The following is a 21325-nucleotide window of genomic DNA, read 5'->3' as shown; positions in this document are numbered from 1 at the left end:
CATTATGCAGACATCCCATACTTTGTTTATAAATGGATTTGTAATTTTTATAAATATTAGTAAATGCCCTCCATGTAGGTTTGTGCCATTTTTAGGCTCCCACCAGCAATGTATGACTATACCTATTTCTCTCCAAGAATCACTGTAGTTTACAATAACCATCTGTTCAAAACCATACTACAAAAACAAAACAAAACAAAAAACCATACTGCACTGGCAGGCATTACTGGGAGGTAGGAGTGGGAAACAAAGCTAAAAAGATATTGGGGGTCAGTCAAGGCTGTTTTCCTGGGAACTGACAAAATCAGCCATTAGTTCAAGGTGGATTCTGGGCAACTGGGTAATATATTGAAGGCAATCAGGTCACATTGGTTCTAGGAGAATTTAGTTAGTAAAACCCAGTAAGATTGCTGTTTTTCTGGACCAGGAGTTGGATGAAGCTTCCTTCTATAATTTGATTGAAAGATCTCTTCTCTATAATTTTAACATGTCTTTTACAGAAACCCTTTGGTCTAATTTCTGTACTGGAGCAGATTCTGATCATCTTAAAATCTTTTCAGTAACAGTTTAGGAAAGATGAAGTACCTGGGAAGCCACTTTATTTCATATTCTTTAAATTTGTAGGTGTAACTTAGCCAGTAAATTTAGTCTCAGTATTTGTGGGTTCTCCTTAAGTTTTACCCCCAAACTCAAGATATATTTATTCTCCCCCTCATTTTCAACAACTATAAGAACATTATACTGACGTCAATTTCATAGGTGCTGCGGGTATCAATTGTCAAGTGATTTAGAAATTCTAAGATAAAATATTTGAGAGTTGGGCAGCCCGGGTGGCTCAGCGGTTTAGCACCACCTTCAGCCCAGGGTGTGATTCTGGAGTCCCGGGATCAAGTCCCACGTTGGGCTCCCTGCATGGAGCCTGCTTCTCCCTCTGCCTGTGTCTCTGCCTCTCTGTGTGTGTGTCTCTCATGAATAAATAAAATCTTTAAAAAAAATATTTGAGAGTTACGTTACTTAACACAGCTAATAAATTTTTCATTAAAAAATTTCATTCCAGGGCACCTAGGTGGTGCAGTTCGTTAAATCTGTAACTCTTGGTTTTGTCTCAGGTCATGATCTCCAGGTCCTGGGATCTAGCCCCTCCTTGGGCTCTGTGTTCAGCATAGAGTCTGCTTGAGATTTTCTCTCTCTTCCTCTGTCCCTCCCACTTGTGCATGTACTGTCTCTCAAATAAATACATAAAATATTTTTAAAGATTTTATTTATTCATTTATGAGAGACAAACACACAGAGAAAGAGAGAGAGAGGCAGAGACACGAGCAGAGGGAGAAGCAGGCTCCATGCAGGGAGCCTGACATGGGACTCGATCCCGGGTCTCCAGGATCAGGCCCTGGGCTGAAGGCGGCACTAAACCGCTGAGCCACCTGGGCCGCTCATAAAGTATTTTTTAAAGATAAAAAGAATTCATACCACATTAGTGTACTTCATATTTGAATCCTGACTTTCTGTCATTCAGCTTCTTGTTTTTCCTGGAGTTTCTATTGTGTTTCTTTTTCTGTTATTGATTACATGAGATATTTATCTTTATCTCACTGACAGCAAGCTGCGTTAGATTTAAATGCTTCTATGAAGGAACAGTGGGCACTCTACTAAACCTCAGTAAAGGTTTAATTTCTTTAAAACCTTGGACCCCAGGTATCTATACCTCAAAACATACCCCAGTTTGCCACATATCCCATTTTTCTAAAATTTCTTTTCTCCAAGGGCAACTTCCCCAGTTTTGCCAGACACTCATTGTCTCAGTATTCTAACTCCTGCGTACCCATTTTTTGCAGTGTTCTCACAGGCCATCCAAAGTGCCCACCTCCTATACAATTCACTTTTGCCCAGCCCATTTGCTTTGATGTGACTAATGGATACTCCCCGTTCCCATGTCCTCTCTAGTAAATACCTGCCTGGATAGGCCATGGTTATTCAGCTTTGGTTGAACCCCACAGGTGCTGAACAAGGCCAAGTATGGTCCAATGTGGGTAACCCACGCAGGGCCCCAGACCCATGTGAACCTGGCCAGTGCCCCCCTCCTGGAGCAAGTGATGCGGCAAGAGGGCAAGTACCCAGTACGGAACGACATGGAACTATGGAAGGAGCATCGGGACCAGCAGGGCCTGGCTTATGGGCCCTTCACCACGTGAGCTGGGGCCTGAAGGGACTGGTACAAGGCCTCAGAGGGCCAGGCCCAAGGACAGTGGCATTGGGAAGCCTGTGGATAATGAGCAGAGAGGGTTCTCGCTGCATCCTCTGATCCTGATACTCAGTCTATAAAGCAGTGATTGGGACCATTCATTATTTTTCCATTAATAGACTATGACTTTGAACAAAGGAATAACTGTAAAATGGGAAGTTTGGGGTAGGATATCTCCAAGCTATCTCTAGTGCCTTTCCAGATCCATTATTCTACATTATGGTTGAAAATATGCCACCTTGAATCATAATAGGACATACTTGTTTATAGTTGAGAAAACATTGTCACCACATTAGTTAGGAAGGCTGACTTTAATTTAAAAAATATTTCCCAAATTATTTATTATAGGTTTGTTATGGAATATAACTTTCATAGATACTCTTCATACACAGGGGCAGATGTAGGTTGCAGCCTTGAAGTTAAACCCAAAATAATTTTGGCAGTGATGTATTTGAGGAAGGGCTGAATGTGTTATGTGCACATAGGCCAACTGAGGTAAATCATTGAGAATCGTTGGTGATGAACCATCCCAGTGCTATAGGTTGTAACTGGGTATATTATAGGGTTTTTTAAAAATTGTTTTTTGTTTTCATTCCAGTACAGTTAACATAGTGTTATATTAGTTTCAGATGTATACTATAGTGATTGGACAATTCTATACATTACTCAGTGTTCAGCAGGGTAGGTGCACTCTTTAATCGCCATCACCTCTTTCAACCTATTACAGGTTTCATTTTGCTGTAGTATGTTAACAGAACTTCAAAAATAATGAAGGACTTTTGTTTTCTTTAGTTGCTTGGCATCTCATGCTTTCATCATTTCTTAAGGGATTGAAGCTGATCCTGGTGATGGTTGTAATAGCAGCACCAATGATAATAGCCAAGTGTGTGTTTATAATATGCCAAGTATCAGGCCAGTCTCTTTATATTTATTATTTCATTTAATTCTCACAACAAGCCCATGAGGTAGATACTGTGATTATCCCCATTTGTAGATGAAGAAACTGAAACCTAGAGAGGTTTTTGCATCACTTGCCACTCGTGAGTGGTGGAATCGATCTCTGATTCTGGAATTTAAGAGCTCAATGCCTTAATACTTTTGAAAAGGAAGCAGACGGGTTGGAAGGTGCATTTCGTCTATCTTTGATGCCTAAATGTTCATTCTCCCATTGCATGTTTTTTTTCTTTTTTATGGTTCCTTCACAGGCGGACAGTTTCAGAACTGCAACAATGAGTGAGGCCTTTATTCAAAGTTAGGAGAAGAAAATCGAGTATCTGTCCTTCCAGACCTCTTTAATTTGATGTCTGGCCCTGAGGGCTGGATTTGGGTCTTAGGTTTTTGCCAGGTCAGGCTACCACTTGAGCTGATGGCTCAAATTTTAGAATTGGAGCTGAATATTGTGTACACTCCTATTTATCTATTTGTAGTTTCCTACTTTACAGCTAGTTTCCTAATTATATTATACCATATATATGTATTTTAAAGCTATTTTGCTAACCAATGATAAGTTTTGTCTTAACATATATATATATATTTTTAATCTCATTTTATGAAGCATTGTTTTCCCAGGAAATATTTTAACAAACACATAAATGGTCTCATTCAAGTTCTGCAAATCTGATTGCTACTATTGGGAGAATTTTTTACTCCTGGAGAAGCACGCACAATCTCAAGTTCCAATAAATGAGTCTATTCTGGTTTTCATTTCTTTTTCAGCAGCACTTTTAGTTGACCTTTTTGCAACTTTTGCCAACATAATAAAGAAAACTCCTGGGGTTTGAGGTTCATTTAAGTAAATACTTTTCTAACATTTGAAGAAAATCCTGATTCTTGCTATAAGCCTTTTAAATATCTTTCTTTTTAAAATACCTTATCGGTTTTTAAAATTCAAAAGCAATACTTATTGTAAAAAGTCCAATCATACAATATTGTCTCCCTACCACCCACTCCCATCCCATTCTTCTAAGTACTCCTGACAGTTTGGTGGGTGCTCTTCCCTACTTTATGTGGAAACATGAGAATATACATATGGGCCTATAAGGTTTCCTTTCTTCTTCCTAAAATTGGGCCCTGTTGTGCTTATTACTCTGCGACTGGCTTTTAAAAAAATTGATCCATGCGTAGCTTGCTTAGGAAAGGTAACAGATTTGGGGGACAGCTGTGGGTGGGGACATGAAGCCCCCCTGTGGGAAGCACGTTCCCACCCTCAGAACATCTCTGTCTAACCAGGATGGGGACCCACCCCCTTACTGGATGACTGTAGCAAGAGGGCCTAGGGCATCAGCTTGGTGGGTCTCCCCGTCCCCTTGGCCCACTGAGCCAAAGCAGAGCATGAAGGTCCAGAATTTCAGCTTCCCAGGAACCCTAATTTGCTCCTCCTTTACTCCTCATCCTCCACACAGAAGGACTGGAACCATTTCAGTTCCTCCTCATTTCACATAAGGAAGATACTGGGGTTGTACCATCCTAAGATAGTCATAGTCAACATTCCTTAAGCATTCACCACATGCCAGGCTCTGATCTGAGCACCGGGATTGTTCAAACAACCCTACTAAGATCAGCAGGCTTATTATTCCCATTTTACCAAAGGGAATACTGAGGCACAGAGGAGTTAAGACACTTCACCTGCCTAAGGTCACCCAGTGATTGTCAGACCTGCGTTTTGACCTTGGGTAGCCTGGCTCCGAATGCCCACCTTGACTCACTTCCACGATGCTGCAGCGGGAGTCTGAAGTTTTGTGATTTGAAGATTCTGTTCTTTGAAGTTCAATGATTCTGTAATTCTAAAGCTAGGGGTCTGACATTTTCCTAGGCTCTCTTGGGGTCATGGGGCAGGGGGAAGGTACCATCTAATGCAACTGCCATCAGCCACTCACAAGAGCGCGGTTCCTCCACTCTCCACAGCGAAGGACACCACTGGTACCAGCTGCGCCACGCTCTGAACCAGCGGATGCTGAAGCCAAGTGAGGCTGCGCTCTACACTGATGCTTTGAATGAGGTGGTCGACGACTTCATGGCCCACCTGCGCCAGCTGTTGGCAGAGAGCCCCTCGGGGAACCAAGTGTCCGACATGGCTCACCAATTCTACTACTTTGCCTTGGAAGGTACCCTTGTTGGGAGAGGGGCTGGGGTGGGCCTGGGTCAGAGGCAGGCTGTGCCCCCCACCCCTCCAGCCCCCTGGATTCTGGGCGTCGTGACACTGCCTCCTGTGACGGCACCTGTGCACTGCCAGCTATTTGCTACATCCTGTTTGAGAAACGTATTGGCTGCCTGGAGCGCCCCATCCCCCAGGACACAGTGGCCTTCGTCAGATCTGTCGGGCTCATGTTCCAGAATTCAGTCTATGTCACCTTCCTCCCCAAGTGGACCCGGCCCCTACTGCCTTTCTGGAAGCGCTACCTGGATGGCTGGAACACCATCTTCTCTTTTGGTGAGGAAGCCAGGGAAGGAAGTGGCGGTGGGGCGGGGGGACGGGGAGGGGTTCCGAGGTCGGTCCATCAGGACCTTCTGCCTCATGCTACCAGCTGTCACAGTGCCTCCTGGTTTTGGGGATCGTGACTTTTGACCTTGTCCTCCTTTGTTCTCCACTGTCCCTGTAGGCAAGAAGCTGATTGATCAGAAACTCAAGGAGATAGAGACCCAGCTTCAGACAAAGGGGCCAGATGAAGTCGAGATATCTGGCTACCTGCACTTCTTGCTGACCAGAGGACAGCTCAGTACTCGTGAGGCCATGGGCAGCCTGCCTGAGCTGCTCCTGGCTGGTGTAGACACGGTGCGTGAGGGGGGCCAGCGAGGAGACCAGGGGCTCCCAGCTCCTATCCTGAACCAATTCCCCATTACCCTCACCTGAGCTTGACCTTCGTCCCTCCAGGTACCTGCTTCTCTTTCTGTATCGTAGATGTAGAGCTAGAAGGAAAACAGGGGAGGGGTCATTGAGCCCCGCAGAGGCGGGCAGGGAGTGGTCTTTTTGTGAGAGGGATCCCATCGCCCCCCAGAGCCTCTCTCGGACAGCCAAAAGGTTCACCTCGCATCCTTCTAAGGTGTAATTTAAGGGGAGAGCTTGACCTCAAGCACCTTCTTAGTTGGACTCTGTTTTCCTTTTGTCGCATGTGGTCTCCCTCCGTTCCAGTCCTTGTTGTCAGAGCACGATTCTCCATCCCGTGGGTCCTCATCCGGCTGTGGAGTCCCCACGCACCCCCGTGTCTATCTCTGCCACATTCGCTCACCCTCCCACTACCTAACCAGCCCTTTTCCTAGAAATCTCTCCTCACTTCATCTCTCCCTCCGCCTCCCAGACATCCAACACAATGACATGGGCCCTGTACCATCTTTCCAAGAACCCAGAGATCCAGGCTGCTTTGCATAAGGAAGTGGTGGGTGTGGTGCCCCCTGGGCAGGTGCCCCAGCAGAAGGACTTTGCCCACATGCCCCTGCTCAAAGCTGTTCTTAAGGAGACCCTGCGGTAGGTTGTGGTTCCCAGGGGTCAGGGTTCTCAGGGACAAGAGTCGGAAGTAGAGGCCGGTGGGCTGGAGCTAGGGCCAGGGGTGGGATGGGAGGAAGGACCTGGGGGACCAGAGGCAAACCTGCACTTTCTTTTCCCTGCAGCCTCTACCCTGTTGTCCCCATAAACTCCCGGGTCATCACAGAAAAGGAGATTGAAGTCAATGGCTTCCTCTTCCCCAAGAACGTGAGTGGGGCTGAAGAGCTGGGGTTCCCAGGGGCGCCCTGTAGCCCTAAACTCATGTGCCGCCCGTTCTTGCTCTGCAGACCCAGTTTGTGTTTTGTCACTATGTGGTGTCCCGTGACCCGGACATCTTCCCTGAGCCAGAGAGCTTCCAGCCTTACCGCTGGCTCAGGAAGAGCCAGCTTGCTGCCCCTGGGGTCCATCATGCATTTGGCTCCGTGCCCTTTGGCTACGGGGTCCGGGCCTGCCTGGGCCGCAGGATTGCAGAGCTGGAGATGCAGCTGCTGCTGTCAAGGGTGAGTGGGGGGGGGGGGGGGAGGCGCTGTGAGGGGCCAGGAGGGCAGGTGCAGAGTGTGGGGAGGAGCGGGAGGGCGGGCAGGGAGGGAGCCTAGGAGGGAGGGCAGTGGGTAGGGATCACAGGTTCTAAGTCGAACATGTGTTTGCCCCCCAGCTGATCCAGCAGTACCAGGTGGTCCTGGCCCCTGAGACAGGGGAGGTGAAGAGCTTGGCCCGCATCGTCCTGGTTCCCAATAAGAAGGTGAGCCTGCATTTCCAGCCGAGACAGTGCTGAGCTGGGCCCGGCCTCCTGGGAGCCGCCCCCTTCTCTCTCCCTGGCGCAGTCATTCCTGTCTCAGACGGGAAGGGGGAGAAGGTGGCTGCCAGACCCCGGAGATGGAAGAAACCCAGAGCACTTTCTATAGGACCCTGAGCTTTTGCCACTTTGATCATTTCCAATGTCTCCGTCTCAGATAGGAGGCCACCCCTGTGCCACATTGCTATCCTTGGAAAAAATACAGAATAAAGGGACTCTTGTGGATAATTGGAGACCTGTGTCATTCTTTGTGATGACCCAGCATCCGAAGCCCTTGCTGTGTTTGGGGAACAGCCTCTCCCCTCTTAGGGATCTTGTGGGAGGCGGAACCCTCTCCCTCCACGGAAAGTGAGAAGGCCTGTGCTTTCCTGCACCACACAGAGGCCGAGGCCTCACCACCCCGTGCTGGCTGAAGCCGGCCGAGCAGGACCTGCAGAACCACCCTCCGGACACCTAGAGGGACACCCATCTGGGGACAGGAAGTGCTCTGACAGAGGCAGTGAAGTGCTGCAAAAATGGATGGAGGGGCTCCCGGCTGGATCTACAGGACTGGGTCCGGGAGGCACTGATCAGCCCAGATTGGCACCCGATTGGCACCCTCAGGAGCATGAGTGCTGGGAAGTATCACGACAGCTGCTGGCCCGAGGGAGCCTCTGTGTCTCCTGGGTGGGGTCAGTGCTGCCAGTAGGAAAAAAAAAGTATCCTCCCTGCCCCCATCCTGGCCCACGACTGTCCCCCCCAACGGCGACAGTGGGAGCAGCAGAAGCGTGGCCTCTGCCCTGTGACTGACCACCTTCTGTACACCTCCCAGAGGTGGAACCCAGGGCCACCTGGAAGTAGAGCTGCAACAGAGTTTGGGGACTACCGTTTTTAGCTTTCTAGCCTCTTTAGTAGAGGAAGGCAACAGAAGGAAAACGGGCTGGCAGGGAGACCGAGGGTACCACAGGTCTGAGAAGGCGGTCAGTCCCAGCCTCACCGAGTCCCAGCCCCACTGGGACTCTGGTACATTTCTGCTGGGTCATAGAAAACTAAAAAATAAAATAAAATAAATCATGTCATTGCCCTTATTAAAATCCTTTGGTGGAGGGACCCGTGGGTGGCTCAGTGGTTGAGCCTCTGTCTTCAGCTCATGGTGTAATCCCAGGGTCCTGGGATCGAGTCCCGAGTCGGGGTCCCCACAGGGAGCCCATTTCTCCCTCTGTCTGTGTCTCTGCACCTCTCTCTGTCTCTCTCATGAATGAATGAATACATAAATAATAAAAATCCTCCGGTGGCTCCCCTCATCCCCGAAGCAAAGTCCTAAGTCCCTACTATGGCTTGGAAGACTCTGGCACCCTGCCCTCCATCCCCACTCCCTGCCCAGGCACCCTTTCCACAGCCGAACCCCAATTCCTTGTACTGTCCTGAGCACATTATGCTCTTTCCGGCCTCAATGCTTTGTTCTCAATGTCCCCTCTCCTTGGAACATCTCCACCAACTGTGATGTCGTCCTGTGTCCTGTCCCAGAGAACTTGCTCTTCCTTAGGGCTCAGCTCAAAGGTCACTGCCTTTGAAAAGCCTCCCCTGAGCTGTCAGGGAGCACAAGCACTTCCTGTGTGCTCTCCTCTGCCTCCCCCCACCCCACAACCTTACAGAACTGAGTGCTCAGCTGGTTCACCTTTGTCAGAGACCCAACTGCATCCCCAACCAGTTGAGCACCCCCTGGAGGGGCACAAATCAAGCTCCTTTCAGCTTGGATCCCAGTGCCCAACGCTGTGTCTAACACCTAGGAGGCCACAGATCAATGTTTGTGGGTTGAGAAAAGGCTGGAATAGGAGGCAGGGGAAGGAAGAAGAGGGGAGGATGCAAAGCTTTCCATACCGAGTACAGAAATCTGGAGAGACATGGGAGGAATTCCTGATGACAAGGGCATAGCTCTCCACCCCATCAGTGCGGGGCTTCACCTGTGAGAGCTCCTTATACCTGCAGAGAATGGGGCGGGCTCAGAGGGCGCCAGATTTCTGTCACAAAGTCAACCAGGGCTACATCTGCCTTCCCAGTGGGCTGCTCCTTTAGACCAGCAGGGGTCTGTGGCCTCAGGGACCCTGGACTGCCCACAGGAGTCACAGGGAAGCTATGTCAAAGTGAGGCTCCTTCATTGTCCACCCTGACCTGACTCTGCATAATTGCAGATGTAGACATTAACTCAGCACAGCAGGTACCCTTTGACTGAAAAGGATGTATGTACCTCATTACTCTCATTGCAGCTAATTTGCACTTGTTGGCCAAATTAGGATCCAGATTTTGGGGTTAGACTTTAAGAAATCAGCTTGTCTTCTTAGCATTTATGCAGCACTCCCAGCAATAAAAATAGATGGAGTACTCCATGTTTTGCGGCTGTCTACAACGCTCATGTCCTGTAGATGTTTTAGCTCTGGATGTAGCTTAGCTCGCTATTAGTTCAGCTCCAACTCATTACTTAGGATCCCAGTTTTAAGATGCATGTCAAATAAAAATTCTGACAACTGTCATCATGGGATGGACGCACGTGACATTGTACTGAATTCTTCTGTATTTGTGGCTGTTTGGAAGACTAGCGAGAATGCCAGCAGATCGTGTCTCTTCTATATTGTGTCCCTGCTCTTAGCCAGCTCTTCCTGTAGATCGTAGTCATGACAAATAATATAGATGCCATTATGTGACAAATGATTTTCCCAATTATGCAAATGAAGCATCTTTATTGCTCAGCCAGCGAGCCATCGTGCTCATCGTGTTCATCACGTGTTACGCACAATAAGTCTCCAGTGTCTACAGAAAATAAATGCATTTGCCCAAGTCCCACCCCCAAGTCAGGATATTAGCATCAATAGGAATGGGCCCTGGAAGGTCCATCTGATAAAGCTCCCCAGGGGATCCTGTTGCACAGCCCGGATTGACAGCTGTTGAGATGGTGTGAGAGAAGAGATGAGGTTGGCTGAGAAGTGGATGGGAGTCCAGCCTGGAGGCCCCCTTGTAGAGACCTCGGAGGTCTGGGCAGGAGTCAGGGGTTTGGCCAACAATGGCTGGAAAATTTGGCCAGCCCCAGGTTCACAGGTATGAACAGAGGGACCAGCAAGATGGGTTTCACATTTTTATTCAGAGTCAGGGCAGGAGTAGTCCCCATGGCAACCCTTTGCCTCTGTTCTTGCAGCCTTGATGCTGGTGGACTGTCGGGAACTGAAGGCTGGGCTGTGATCTGAGCAGGGCATCTGAGGCAGGGGGCTGGCATGGTCCCTCACAGAAAGGCTCATGGGGGAACTGCTGGGTTCTCAGCATGGTGGGCCCAGGAGATTGGAGACCTATCTACTCTCAAGGGGAGCAGAACGGGGGTGGGGGGAAGAGTGACCTCCTCGGGCTGTCCTTTCCACCTCATGCCTACACTGTGACATCAGAAGGTCTGCTCATACAGAGCAATGTGGGGCATCACCTCAAAGACTGACCTGCTACACTTTCTCCATAGTTGGCTGCAGCCTGAGACAGACTGCCCCAGGCTCCCCAAGGACACTGTCACTTGCGATGGGCCCAGAGAAGCACCCCCATCCCATCCTCCCACTTGAGCCCAAGGCCCGGGGTCTTCCCAGACCCAGAGCAGAGCCAGCACCAACCCAAGGGTTATGGCAAAGTCAGAAACAGAGGCTGGGTGTCTATGGGAAAGGCCTTTCTTTGCTGCCTGACTCATCAAGTACAAGTGTCTCCACTCTGTTGCTCTGTGAGCTAAATGAGGTGGGATCATATTTTAGAAATATTAACCTATCCTCTTCCCACTGGACAGCAGAGCTGCAGTGTCCATTGCCACAGGGGAGGGATGATATAGCAAAAACCTGGTCTTGGGTTTGGAATTTCAAAAGCCTGGCCCCTCAAGATAGGTGACAAGAACGCAAGACACATAGAGTGGGTTTGGAAGATGCATGCTGGGTTAGACAAAAGGCCCCACTGCTAAAGATGCCATAGATTGATGGGGGCTGGGGAAGCAAAGAAACTGTGGACATTTCTAGGGTCCCTGGGATGGGAGCTGTGTCTGAAGGGACGAGGGGATGTGACAAATATCCCAGGAAACTTTGGAGATGACTAGGGTGGAAGAGCCCTGAGCCCCATGTTTCCAGGATAGAGCCTGAAAAAAAACCCCAGCAAAATGCAGAGTACAGCAGACCACCTGCTGTCCGTCTGAGCAGATGGGCTTGCGAGTGCCCCGCAGAGCTTTCTGAAGTGCAGACGGGTCCAGGTCTAGGAGCTAGAATGTCCTCATGCCCCAGGAGCAGGCAGGCTCAAGGAGGCTCCGTGGTAGGGAGTGAGGGAGCACCTAGCAGGTGCCAGGCCCAACAGTGACCAACCCGGTGACAACCAGATAGGAATGGGAAGGTTTTAGCAGGTGCTGGCATGCATGGATGTTGATGACTGAGGAATACAGTCTTACACTATTTAATGCTTTCCCCCCTCACCGAATTTAACCCCAGGAAAAGGTGAGGGATGCACCCCAAATTGACTGCAATTAATTTCTACCATCTGGCGAAAATGGGGTTCATAATACAAATTCCATTCAGTGTTAGAAAAATAAAGTTATTTTCTTGCATATTAGAGTTTGTGGACTGAGCTGTATTTACTATGTAATTAATTCACGTCTTCTTTAGGGTTTTGTTATAAAATAAAAGGTGAAAAAAGAAATTTCAGCGAATGAACACTCTATGCACGAAAGAAATGCCAGTTGTAGTGTTTGTCGATCACAGATTTTCCCTCGTGTCTTTGAATTCAGAAAGCACAGGGGGCTTGCCACAAGTTCGGGCCAAATGGCTAGCATTTTCTGAGTGACATTTCTATAATTTAAGGTCATGGGTTGTTGTTTTTGTTTTCTCCTCGGTTCACCCTCAGTGATCCAAACCCAGCAGTCACCGGGGAAACTGAGAACCTGGTTGGCTGGTGCTCAGGATGAGAACGGGAGGGAGGACCCCACTCGACAGGCTCTACACGAATCTACTGCTCCGTGGCGACCGCCAGCAGCCCTGAAATGACAATGCTGGGAGGAGGAGGAGGGCAGTGGCACGGTTGTGGGGAACCATCTCGGTGGTTGCAAAGGAACAGCTGGGACTCCCAGGTAGTCCAGAAGCTGAGGACCAACCCCAGCAGCTGAGGGCTTGCTGCCCCCCTGGGGCCAACCATACCCCAGGTGGAGGGAAGGTTTGGCGTGGGTGGGCATGGAGCAGCTGGCCCTGGGGTAATAGTCCCAGTGCCTCTGGTTCAGAGACCTCCAGGCTTGACTCAGCTGTTAGTTTCATCATCCCATGGTGCACTGGGCATTCCTGAGGGCTCCTGGGAGTATAGGCAGGGCAGGGGCAATTAGGGAGGGCTGGAGAAGCCTGTGGGAAAAGAGAAGGGAAGACAGTGACTACATGGGGGGGAGGTTGCCCTTCCAATCGAGGACCCTTGTCCCGCCATCCAGTGCCAAGCAGGTGGAACCTGCGCGAGCCCCTAGCAAGCATGCTGCCGGCAAAGAGTCTGAGATCATGTCAACTTTACTGAGACGAGTCATTAAGAGAGAAGCTCCCTCCTTTGGGCTGAAGTTCTTACTGAGCATGGACATTCCATTCAACAAAGGTTTAGTAACTTGCTTCCTTCCAGTGGAATTCCGAGCAGGAGGGTAATGATTGTGAGAGGGCAGGTCAGTCTCCCCAGAGGACCTGAAAGCACATCACTGCCCTTGCCTTCACCCCAGGCCCTCTTAGGAAGACCCCCACGACTTCAGCTGACACTGGGACAAAGCGGTGAGTCCTGACACTTGTGGTTTACATCGGGCTGTTCAGCAATAAACTGGGCCACTTCTGTCCTCGGGGTGCCCTGGTCTGAGATCCGCGAGCCCAGAAAGATCTATGGACTGGTGCTGAGGCCGATGGCCCCGGGCAGAGCCTACCTGAACCAGAGCCAAACCAGCAAATGGGGGTGGGGGAGGATGAAGGCCCAGTCCCCTGGTTCCCATCATTGGCTTCGGCGTGTGAGACGTGGCCTGGGAGGGAGGACTCAGATATTCTCAGGCACCGAGGGCGTCGATGCCAGCAGGGCTGAGCACCAGGGCCTGAAGGATGTCGGAGAGTGACACCACACCCAGGAGATGCTGAGTCTCATCCACTAGCACCAGCCGGTGTACCTGTGGGTCCGCAGAGGGTCCGTGAGGGGTCGGAGCTCTGCAGCTATGGCAGCCAGCAAGGTTGGCACCAAGAATCAGGGGCAACAACAGAACATAACAGGGGAGCAAGAGAGTGTCCCCTAGAGACCAGTTAGGGGTGGCTCTGGCCACTCTGGGTGATCAGCTGTCTGTGGCCCTTAGCACAAGGGTCCCAGGGGCAGGAGCAGCTACAGACCAGGGTGGACACCGAGAGCTGGAAACGGCCATGAAATGGGAGGAGAGGGCAGGTGCCGGGTGTATAGGGACAGCTGCAGCTGCTCATGAGGTCGGGGCCATATGTATTGGGGGTGCGCACGAGGAGGCAGGAGGTACCTGTTCCCGGGCAATCCGGTCGATGACTTCCCCCAGGCTCTCGTGAGGCTGGCAGGAGAGGACTCCCTCCAGGCACAGTGTCCTCTGCTTCAGTGCTTCTCCCACACTAATGTCTAGGTGGTTGTAGGTTTGCTGGGCAGCCAGGTGCTGGGGCAGGGAGGGAAGGGCCTTATTAGTCACCCCCTTAGCCAAGCTCCAGACCCACAGACACTGCCCACTACACATCCCTAAAGGTCCTTCTGGTCCACAGAAGCCCCTCCACCGATTCTTACACCCACAGCCTCCCGGCAGTTCCCCACTCCCGCAGACACTTACAATCACATCAAAGCGAGAATAGAGGCCCACGACCTGTCCTGCGGGGGTAGGGGTGGGGGTGGCGAGAGAGAAAGGGAAAAGGTTCACATCAGAGCCACGATGCTGTGCAAGATGGGGCGGGCTTTCAGAATGATCTACTGGGCATCCCCCCATCCCTCCCCGGGCTACCGGCTTTAAAATGAGGCACCAGGTTGCCACCACCTGAACCCACAGATCACACAGAGTCACACACAAGGAGACGACGGCCTGACATGTCTCTTGGTATGATGCAATGTGAGTACAGAGTGTCACCTCTGAAATATCCTCGCCTCAAATGGACAGCCTGAACCTGACCAAGCCTTTAGATCTAATTACCAGTTTATGGAGACCTGGGAATAGAGGAACAATGCTGAGGCCACCTGTGAAAGCAGAGACTAATCTGGAGGTGGGACGTTCCATAGGGCAACCAACCCATTATAATGTCATGAAAATTAAGTGAAGGGGGAACTGTTCTAGATTAAAAGAGACTTCAGACAAAAGAAGCAAATGCAAAGCATGGACCTTAATTGGATCCTGGTTTGTACAAATCAACTGTGAAAAAGATACTCTTGGGGAAGGTGAGCAAATAAGAATGAGGATCGGATCTTAGATAATATTAATAAATTATTCAGAATTTCGTTAGGTGATACAGGAAATATACTGATTTTAAGAGACATAGACTGAAGGGGTAAGGGGTAAATAACATGATCTCTGTAATTTAAATTATGTCAGCAAAAAAAAGGGGAGAAAAACTGGTTATGGAAATATGTTAACAGTAGTCAATCCAGGTAATGGATATGTAGATTTCACTACATTTTTTCCTATCATTTTCATACGTTTGAAATTTTTCATAATAAAAAATAAAACATGTTTTGATATCTAGCTTGATGACAGCAGTTTTAACTTTGAAATGGTTTATAGCCATGATTCAACCAAAGAAATGTAGTCCCTCTAACCCCTATTCAGAACAAGAAAAGGGGATCCGAGACCCAAAGCAGCCCCCACTCCACCCTGGGTCCTGAACTGATGCCCACAGACCCCTGCCTGCCACCACCGCACCCCAGCCAGCCCCACGCCTGGCACAGGTACCAGTTTCATTAACCACGGGCAGTGCAGACACGCGTCGGTCCACAAAGATGTCCAGCGCCGTCAGGATGGGCGCTGTGTCCAGCACCACGGCCAAGTCCCGGAATGTCCCGATGCCCAGATCTTGGATGGTGCGAGAGAGGAAGGAGGGCTGGGGCAGCAGGGTGCCCTGGGTGGGTTAGGGACAGGTGGGGATCAGGGGGGCCCAGGGCTCCCAGCCGCTCCCTCCCCAATCCATTGGGCCAAGGACTTCTCAGCCCCTCAGGGCACCCCGAGGCTGCGCCCAGGCTCACGAAGATGTGCAGGAACTTGAGCAGCCGCTTGTGTGTGAGGATGTGGAGCACGGCGCCTGAGACCGGGTCCAGGACCGGCAGACGGTGGATCCGGTTCTTGATAAGGGCGTAGACAGCTTCAAACAGGCTGCAGAGGCGGGAGCAGTGGGCCTAGTGGAGCTACACCCCCCACCCCAGCCCCTGCAAAAGGAGGACAGGGCGTCCAGGCTGCCTGAGCCCTGTAGGATGAGCCCCTGAGTTCAGACCTGGGAGGTGTGGAAGGGGTTGCTCGGGCGGGAGGCGCCGCTGGGTGGCTGGGGACACTTACCTGCTATTGGGAGAAATGGAGACCAGAGGCTTGAAGCAGCCTTGAAGGTAGATCTCTGTAGGCAAACCAGGGTCCGGCTCAGGGAGGCGGCTGCTGGGCCTGTCTTCCTCCCTCAGGCCCCTGGGCTCCCTCTCGCCCTTCCCCCTCTCCCTCCAGGTAATCTCCACCCCTGCCAGGCCCCCAGGCCTGAGGCTCACCCACACACCTCAGCCTCTGCCAGGTCCCTGATCCTCGGGCCCCAGGCTCACCCACACACCCTCAGCCCCTTCAGGTCCCAGGTCCTGGGGCCCCAGGCTCACCCACACACCCTCAGCCCCTTCAGGTCCCAGGTCCTCGGCCCCAGGCTCACCCACACACCCTCAGCCCCTTCAGGTCCCAGGTCCTGGGGCCCCAGGCTCACCCACACACCCTCAGCCCCTTCAGGTCCCAGGTCCTCGGTCCCAGGCTCACCCACACACCCTCAGCCCCTTCAGGTCCCTCCACCAGCTCACCTCTCCAGGTCTCAATCGTATGCTGTTCAATCTCATAGATCTGAACCTAGACACCGAAGGCAGATATGGGCCCCTTGGGCACCAGGCTCCCTGAGCTGCCCTCCGCCCTTGCCCAGATGGGAGCCCCCGGGACCCCCAGCCGACTCCTCACCAGCGGGGACCTGTAATAGCGGTGCAGCACCAAAATGAAATCCGTGATGGTCAGCATCCCTGCGGGGGATGGGGAAGGAGGGGGGCTTGTGGTGAGAGGCAGGTTGAAGGGTCAGACCCCCTTCCCGCTCTGCCAGAGGCCGAGGACTGAGACAGCTGTGGGAACCGTGGAAAGAGGGGAGCAGGGCAGCCCCTCCCATGCCTGAGAAATGGGGTCACCCCTTTTACGCTTCCCCTGCAATCCCTCCCCGCCCACCTTCCGGTCTCCTAATTTCTTTCTCTCGCTCCCTCTCTTCCTATCTAGCACCTAGGACACAGGACCCGGGGGAGCAGAGCTGGAGGGGTCAGCTGGTCACACCCACTGTCTCCCACCCGGCGCCACGGGGTCACACGGTCCCGGGGCCAGGCCCCAGCGCGGCTCAGCCCGAGGGTCTGTGCGAGCCCTCGGTGGGTCACAGCTGGGCCTCAGAATCCCCTCGAAAGCTCCCCTCTTTCCCTTCCCGACCACCTCTGCCTCCCAGCCCCGGCTCACCCACGAAGCTCTGCTTCTTGCTGTCCCACAGGGGTGCCGCCCGGATGCCGTTGGCCACGAGCGCAAAGAAGGCCTTCTTGATCTGAGGGCCAGAGAGGTGAGGGGTGAGTCTCCCACTGCCCCCCGGGGGTACCCTGTCCCCACCAGGGCCCTTCCGCGGGGCCTTCTCCTTTACGAGAGCTTGACTGCCTTTCCCAGGCCACGGCCGACCCTAGACACCATCCTGGTCAGGCACCCTGGCTTAGAGGTGATGCTGCTGGTGGCCAGAGGCACTGCGGTGACCCCTTCACCGGCAGCCACCTGTGGGCAGCGTTTCCACTCGAAAGTCGTAGGTGTACAGTCAGGCACAGTAGAGCTTTTGCTAACCTCAGTTCTAGAGGTGTGCTTGTTTACAGAACACTTTGAAATACTTTTCTCTAAATAAATTTGACACTGACTCGTGTGGCCTCATCCTAAGTGGTACCATCCATACTGCTTGTACCTGTTCTGGTTGTGTCTTCCTAATGCATGTTAAAATAAATGCAGAACTACTCAAATAAATATATTTGTTCATGTACCACCAGAATCAAATAGTGTACTGTGGATGGCTCATAGGCTATGCTTCTGGAAACAGGGCCCTGCTCTGTGCGATGCTAAGCACGGAATCAGGCATTCCATAGCTTAGCCTAATGGAAGAGCAGAGACTAGAGCTCATTCTAATTTTCTGTTATTGAGACCTCCCTGCTGTCTGGCCTAAGCCACCCTGCAATGTCTTCCGCATACTTGGGGTTTGCAAAGTGCTCCCATGTATCCTGGATGGTCCCAGGAGTCTTCTAGAGCAGGCATTTCCGTTCCCATTTTTTAAATGTTTTCTTTTTTTTTTTTTTAATGTTTTCATTATGTACTTAATTTTTACTAATCTCTCCACCCAACGTGGGACTCGAACTCATGACCCCAAGATCAAGAGTTGCATGCCCTTCCAACTAAACTAGCCAGGCGCACCCCCATCCTTATTTTAGAGATGAGAGGGGTATAGTGACTAACCCAAGATCCTATAGATACTAAATGGCAGAGCTAGGATGACAGGGAGAGAAGCCCTCCCCAGCACTGGTCTCCATGGTGCTAGGAAGGAGTTCTGGAAGGGGACTTGCAGGGTGCCCAGCGGGGTGTCCTGGAGGGTGTGAGTGGTGGCTGCAGCCCCGTGAGGATGGAGGTGGGGCAGCGCCATGGCCTCACCTCCAGCGTGATGTCGAAGATGACCAGCTTGGAGCTGGTTGCCATGGCATCGTAGCAGGTGTGCTCCTGCATGAAGTGCATGTAGACTTGGGCCCCCGGCTTCTGCAGTTCGTCGTCCCAGCCCGGCCTGGGTAACAGGGCCCGCGGGGAGGGGCACAGGGTAGGCCTCTCTTCCACCAGGCCGAGCTCGTACCCCCAGTCTGCTGTGACTGGGAACTCTATATCCAGCTCCAGATCATCTGGACTGGAGCCTACGGCTGAGGCTGCATGGTTCAGGGGGGAGATGTCCCACTCTGTCGGTGGGGTGCCCTCCCTGGCCAAGGGGGCAGCTTGCGACAAGTGTGTGGCCTTGGGGAATGTGGCCTCCAGCCCGGTGCACTCAGCAGGTGGCCTGGCCTGGGGATCTGTTGGAGGGGAGAGGACAATAAGTCCATCTTCCAGAGCGCTTTCTCATCTGCTGGCTCGGGTCATCCTCACAGCAGGCTTGGGAAGCCTGGATGCTATGGCCCCATTTTGCAGGTGAGAACGCTGAGTCTCAGAACCACACAAGATAGTGGCTCTGTCCTGAGTTGGCCATGCCAGGCCCCTGGCTCTGCCATGCAGTTGACGTTTCCCATATGGACAGACTGGGGCTACAAGATGAGGCTTGGGTCCATCTCTATGAAGGGATCAGAGCAGAGCCCTGGGTCCCAGGCTCTGGGATGTCCCACTGCCCCTGCTCCCAACTCTCCGGAAGTGGCCTTGGCCTCACCTTCCTCCAGACCCAGCAGCTCCCCTTCCTTCACTGCCTCCTGCCTCGTCCATCTCGAGGACTTGGCCCCCTGTTTCCCATGGCTTCTTTCTGAGCCAGTGGTCATGGCTGGTGATGGCCATGAAGTGCTCTCTCCTTGTTCTAGGAAGCTCATCTCTGGAAGGGGGAATGGGGCCTGTTTGGTTAATAGGGAGTAACACAACGAAATCAATGAAAATGTCATTAATAATAACATTTAATATTTGCAAGCTTCCCAAGAGTTTTTCTCCTCCATATTTCTCACTCCTAGCAATCTTATAAGGGAGACATTATCATCATTCTTATTTTATGAAAGGGAGACTTGAGATTAGAGATGTTAAGCAGTTTGCCACAATTCACACAGTGAGTAAGTGATAAAGTCAGAACCAGGGTCAGAGTCTTCAGACTCTACATCCCTCCCCGCCACCTTCCCCTCACCGCCCCCCCACAACTTCTTCTGATAGAAAAGAGTGATGAAGGGAAAAGGAAAAGACACAGGAGCAAAAAAAGGAAAAGGAGAGAGAGAGAGACAAAAGATGGGCTATCAGAGCCGAGGAGATGAGGGTCCCAAAGAGGGGGGACAAAGGAAGTGGGAGAAGAGGCTGGGCCCTGAGGAGGAGGCAGCTGCACTTACCTTGATGCTCAGGTCCCTCCAGGCTGCTCCAGGATGGGTTCTGTGGGGAGGAGAATGGTCTGGAGGGGTGGGGGAAGTGCCCTACCTTCCCGAACCACAGGTAGGTCCTCTCCCCAGCAGGCCTGCGTGTGCATGCACCCACCCCCGTAAGCACCCCCCCTTACACAAACACTTATACACTCAGGAAAACACACATCCAACCATTCCCAGACACACACAGGACCACATAGGTTGCTTACACGAAGAATACACATACACACAGACACCCACATGCTCACACACACACACACACACACACACACACACACAGAAGATCCAGGCCGCACATGCACACACACACTCACACACATTCACACAGTGTGCTGTGCTCGCAATCCCCTGGCCTCGGCTGCCCCAGCTCCCGTCCCCGGGGACCCCTATACCCAGCGCAGTGTGTGCTCCATGCGGCCAACCCGGACCAACAGAGAGCAAGTGCGCAACACTGGCCGGGTGGCACTATTCTGGGCCCGGCCCTTGGCACCCTGCCCTCCCCGGATCAGTTTCTCTCTGATTGGGTGTCAGGCAGCGGGAGGGAGGGCTCTGCAGGCTCGGCTGCTCCCACCCAGAGCCTGGGGCAGGGTGGGGAGGGAAGGGGCGCGCCTGGAATCTTGAGACCTGGCCTTGGGCTCCCTCCTGGGTCTTCAAGGACAAGCTTGAAGGGCTTTGCCATGGGGGAGGTGGCTTGGAGCACTGTAGGGGCACCGGTGGGAGGTGGGCTTTCGGAGTCCTGGGCTCCTGCTCATCTTCATCAGGTGCCAAAGGAGGGGAAATGGAGGCGAGTTGAGCTTAACTTTCTTCCTTGTACAAACTTCAGTCGTAGGTGGTGCTGGAGTCAGAGGGCGCAAGTGGGAGCCAGCTGGGAGGCTAGGGGCTGAGGGGTTTGTGGGTGGTCCCAGAAAAACGGCCACTGTGTGTCCAGATGTCCCCATTCAAATCCCAGGAGCCCATCCCTTCCTCTGCTGGAAGTTGGGGTGGGATGAGCTAGGAAGGTGGGGAGCTAGGAGACTCACCATGAACTCACCATGAAGGTGTGTGGTGGTCTTGAGGGCCCAGGATGAGAGCCATCTGTTTCTACCAGTGATCTGGAGGTGGGTCCCAGGGTGTGGGAGCCCCGGTCCCAACATCCTCTCTGCGTGCTGTTCCTACATATCCTGATGCCAACAGGATCCCAGCCCAGCTCTGGTGGCTGCCCACCCCCCTTCCTTGGCATTCCTGGGGCCTGAGTCAGTATCCAAATCGGGAATGCTGACCCAGCTGCTCTAGCTCCCCTCTCTCTGCACCCCCCCTCCTCCTTCCAGCCTCTCCCATCCCAGTCTCTGACCCTGGAGTGGACACTCAGTAATGAATTACTGGATTTCTTGCTGAATGTACGGAACATATTTCTCATCACCTCGCAAGGCCCCTGTACTGCCTACAGGGAGGAGGAGGAGAACAGATCAGGGACTTGGCCCTT

The 21325-nt window shown here is 52.1% G+C and overlaps 2 protein-coding genes across 16 annotated transcripts in view; one reads left to right on the top strand and one right to left on the bottom strand.

Annotated features, from left to right (window-relative positions):
• The window catches only part of CYP27A1 (cytochrome P450 family 27 subfamily A member 1), a 35141-nt gene extending 27390 nt beyond the window's left edge, over window positions 1-7751 (top strand). For all 3 annotated transcript variants that reach the window (XM_072742426.1, XM_072742425.1, XM_072742424.1), the window contains 8 exons: window positions 1998-2188; window positions 5147-5346; window positions 5475-5672; window positions 5842-6014; window positions 6538-6704; window positions 6848-6929; window positions 7010-7222; window positions 7378-7751. In XM_072742426.1, the coding sequence (XP_072598527.1) occupies window positions 1998-2188; window positions 5147-5346; window positions 5475-5672; window positions 5842-6014; window positions 6538-6704; window positions 6848-6929; window positions 7010-7222; window positions 7378-7497 (1344 nt within the window). In that variant the 3' untranslated portion in view covers window positions 7498-7751. The remainder of the gene's footprint in view (window positions 1-1997; window positions 2189-5146; window positions 5347-5474; window positions 5673-5841; window positions 6015-6537; window positions 6705-6847; window positions 6930-7009; window positions 7223-7377) is intronic.
• Window positions 7752-10215: 2464 nt separating this feature from the next.
• Window positions 10216-21053, bottom strand: PRKAG3 (protein kinase AMP-activated non-catalytic subunit gamma 3). 13 transcript variants are annotated; one of them, XR_011997962.1, is made up of 15 exons: window positions 20883-21025; window positions 20488-20607; window positions 19834-19873; window positions 19182-19337; window positions 18431-18834; window positions 17216-17297; window positions 16685-16743; window positions 16534-16579; window positions 16043-16097; window positions 15736-15862; window positions 15446-15611; window positions 14339-14376; window positions 14024-14170; window positions 13439-13672; window positions 10216-12887 (listed from the first exon to the last, which is right to left on the bottom strand). XR_011997962.1 is itself a non-coding variant. In XM_072742423.1 (14 exons), the coding sequence occupies exons 4-14, from the start codon at window positions 19333-19335 to the stop codon at window positions 13556-13558; spliced, it is 1395 nt and encodes a 464-aa protein (XP_072598524.1). In that variant the 5' UTR covers window positions 19336-19337; window positions 19834-19873; window positions 20488-20698; window positions 20883-20945; the 3' UTR covers window positions 10216-13555. The 13 variants fall into 13 exon arrangements, 4 of the variants coding, with proteins under 4 accessions (XP_072598524.1, XP_072598521.1, XP_025857833.2 ...); XR_011997969.1 differs by having other exon boundaries at window positions 20488-20698; window positions 20894-21025; XR_011997963.1 differs by lacking the exon at window positions 20488-20607 and having other exon boundaries at window positions 20883-21053.
• Between the last annotated feature and the right edge of the window lie 272 nt (window positions 21054-21325).

This window comes from Vulpes vulpes, chromosome 16 (assembly GCF_048418805.1).
Source record: "Vulpes vulpes isolate BD-2025 chromosome 16, VulVul3, whole genome shotgun sequence".
NCBI classification, from domain to species: domain Eukaryota; kingdom Metazoa; phylum Chordata; class Mammalia; order Carnivora; family Canidae; genus Vulpes; species Vulpes vulpes.
The sequence above is the reverse complement of the archived record's forward strand: the minus strand, read 5'-3'. Positions and strand labels throughout refer to the sequence as shown.

Excerpts from the sequence above, each read along its gene's own strand:
- PRKAG3 (XM_026002048.2), bottom strand. The coding sequence starts at position 20,276 with ATGGAGCACACACTGCGCTGG. Across the intron at positions 16,580-16,684 it reads GCTATTACAGGTCCCCGCTG|GTTCAGATCTATGAGATTGA; the intron begins GTGAGGAGTCGG and ends TTCGGTGTCTAG. Across the intron at positions 14,171-14,338 it reads ATTCTCGCTTTGATGTGATT|CACCTGGCTGCCCAGCAAAC; the intron begins GTAAGTGTCTGC and ends TCCCTGCCCCAG.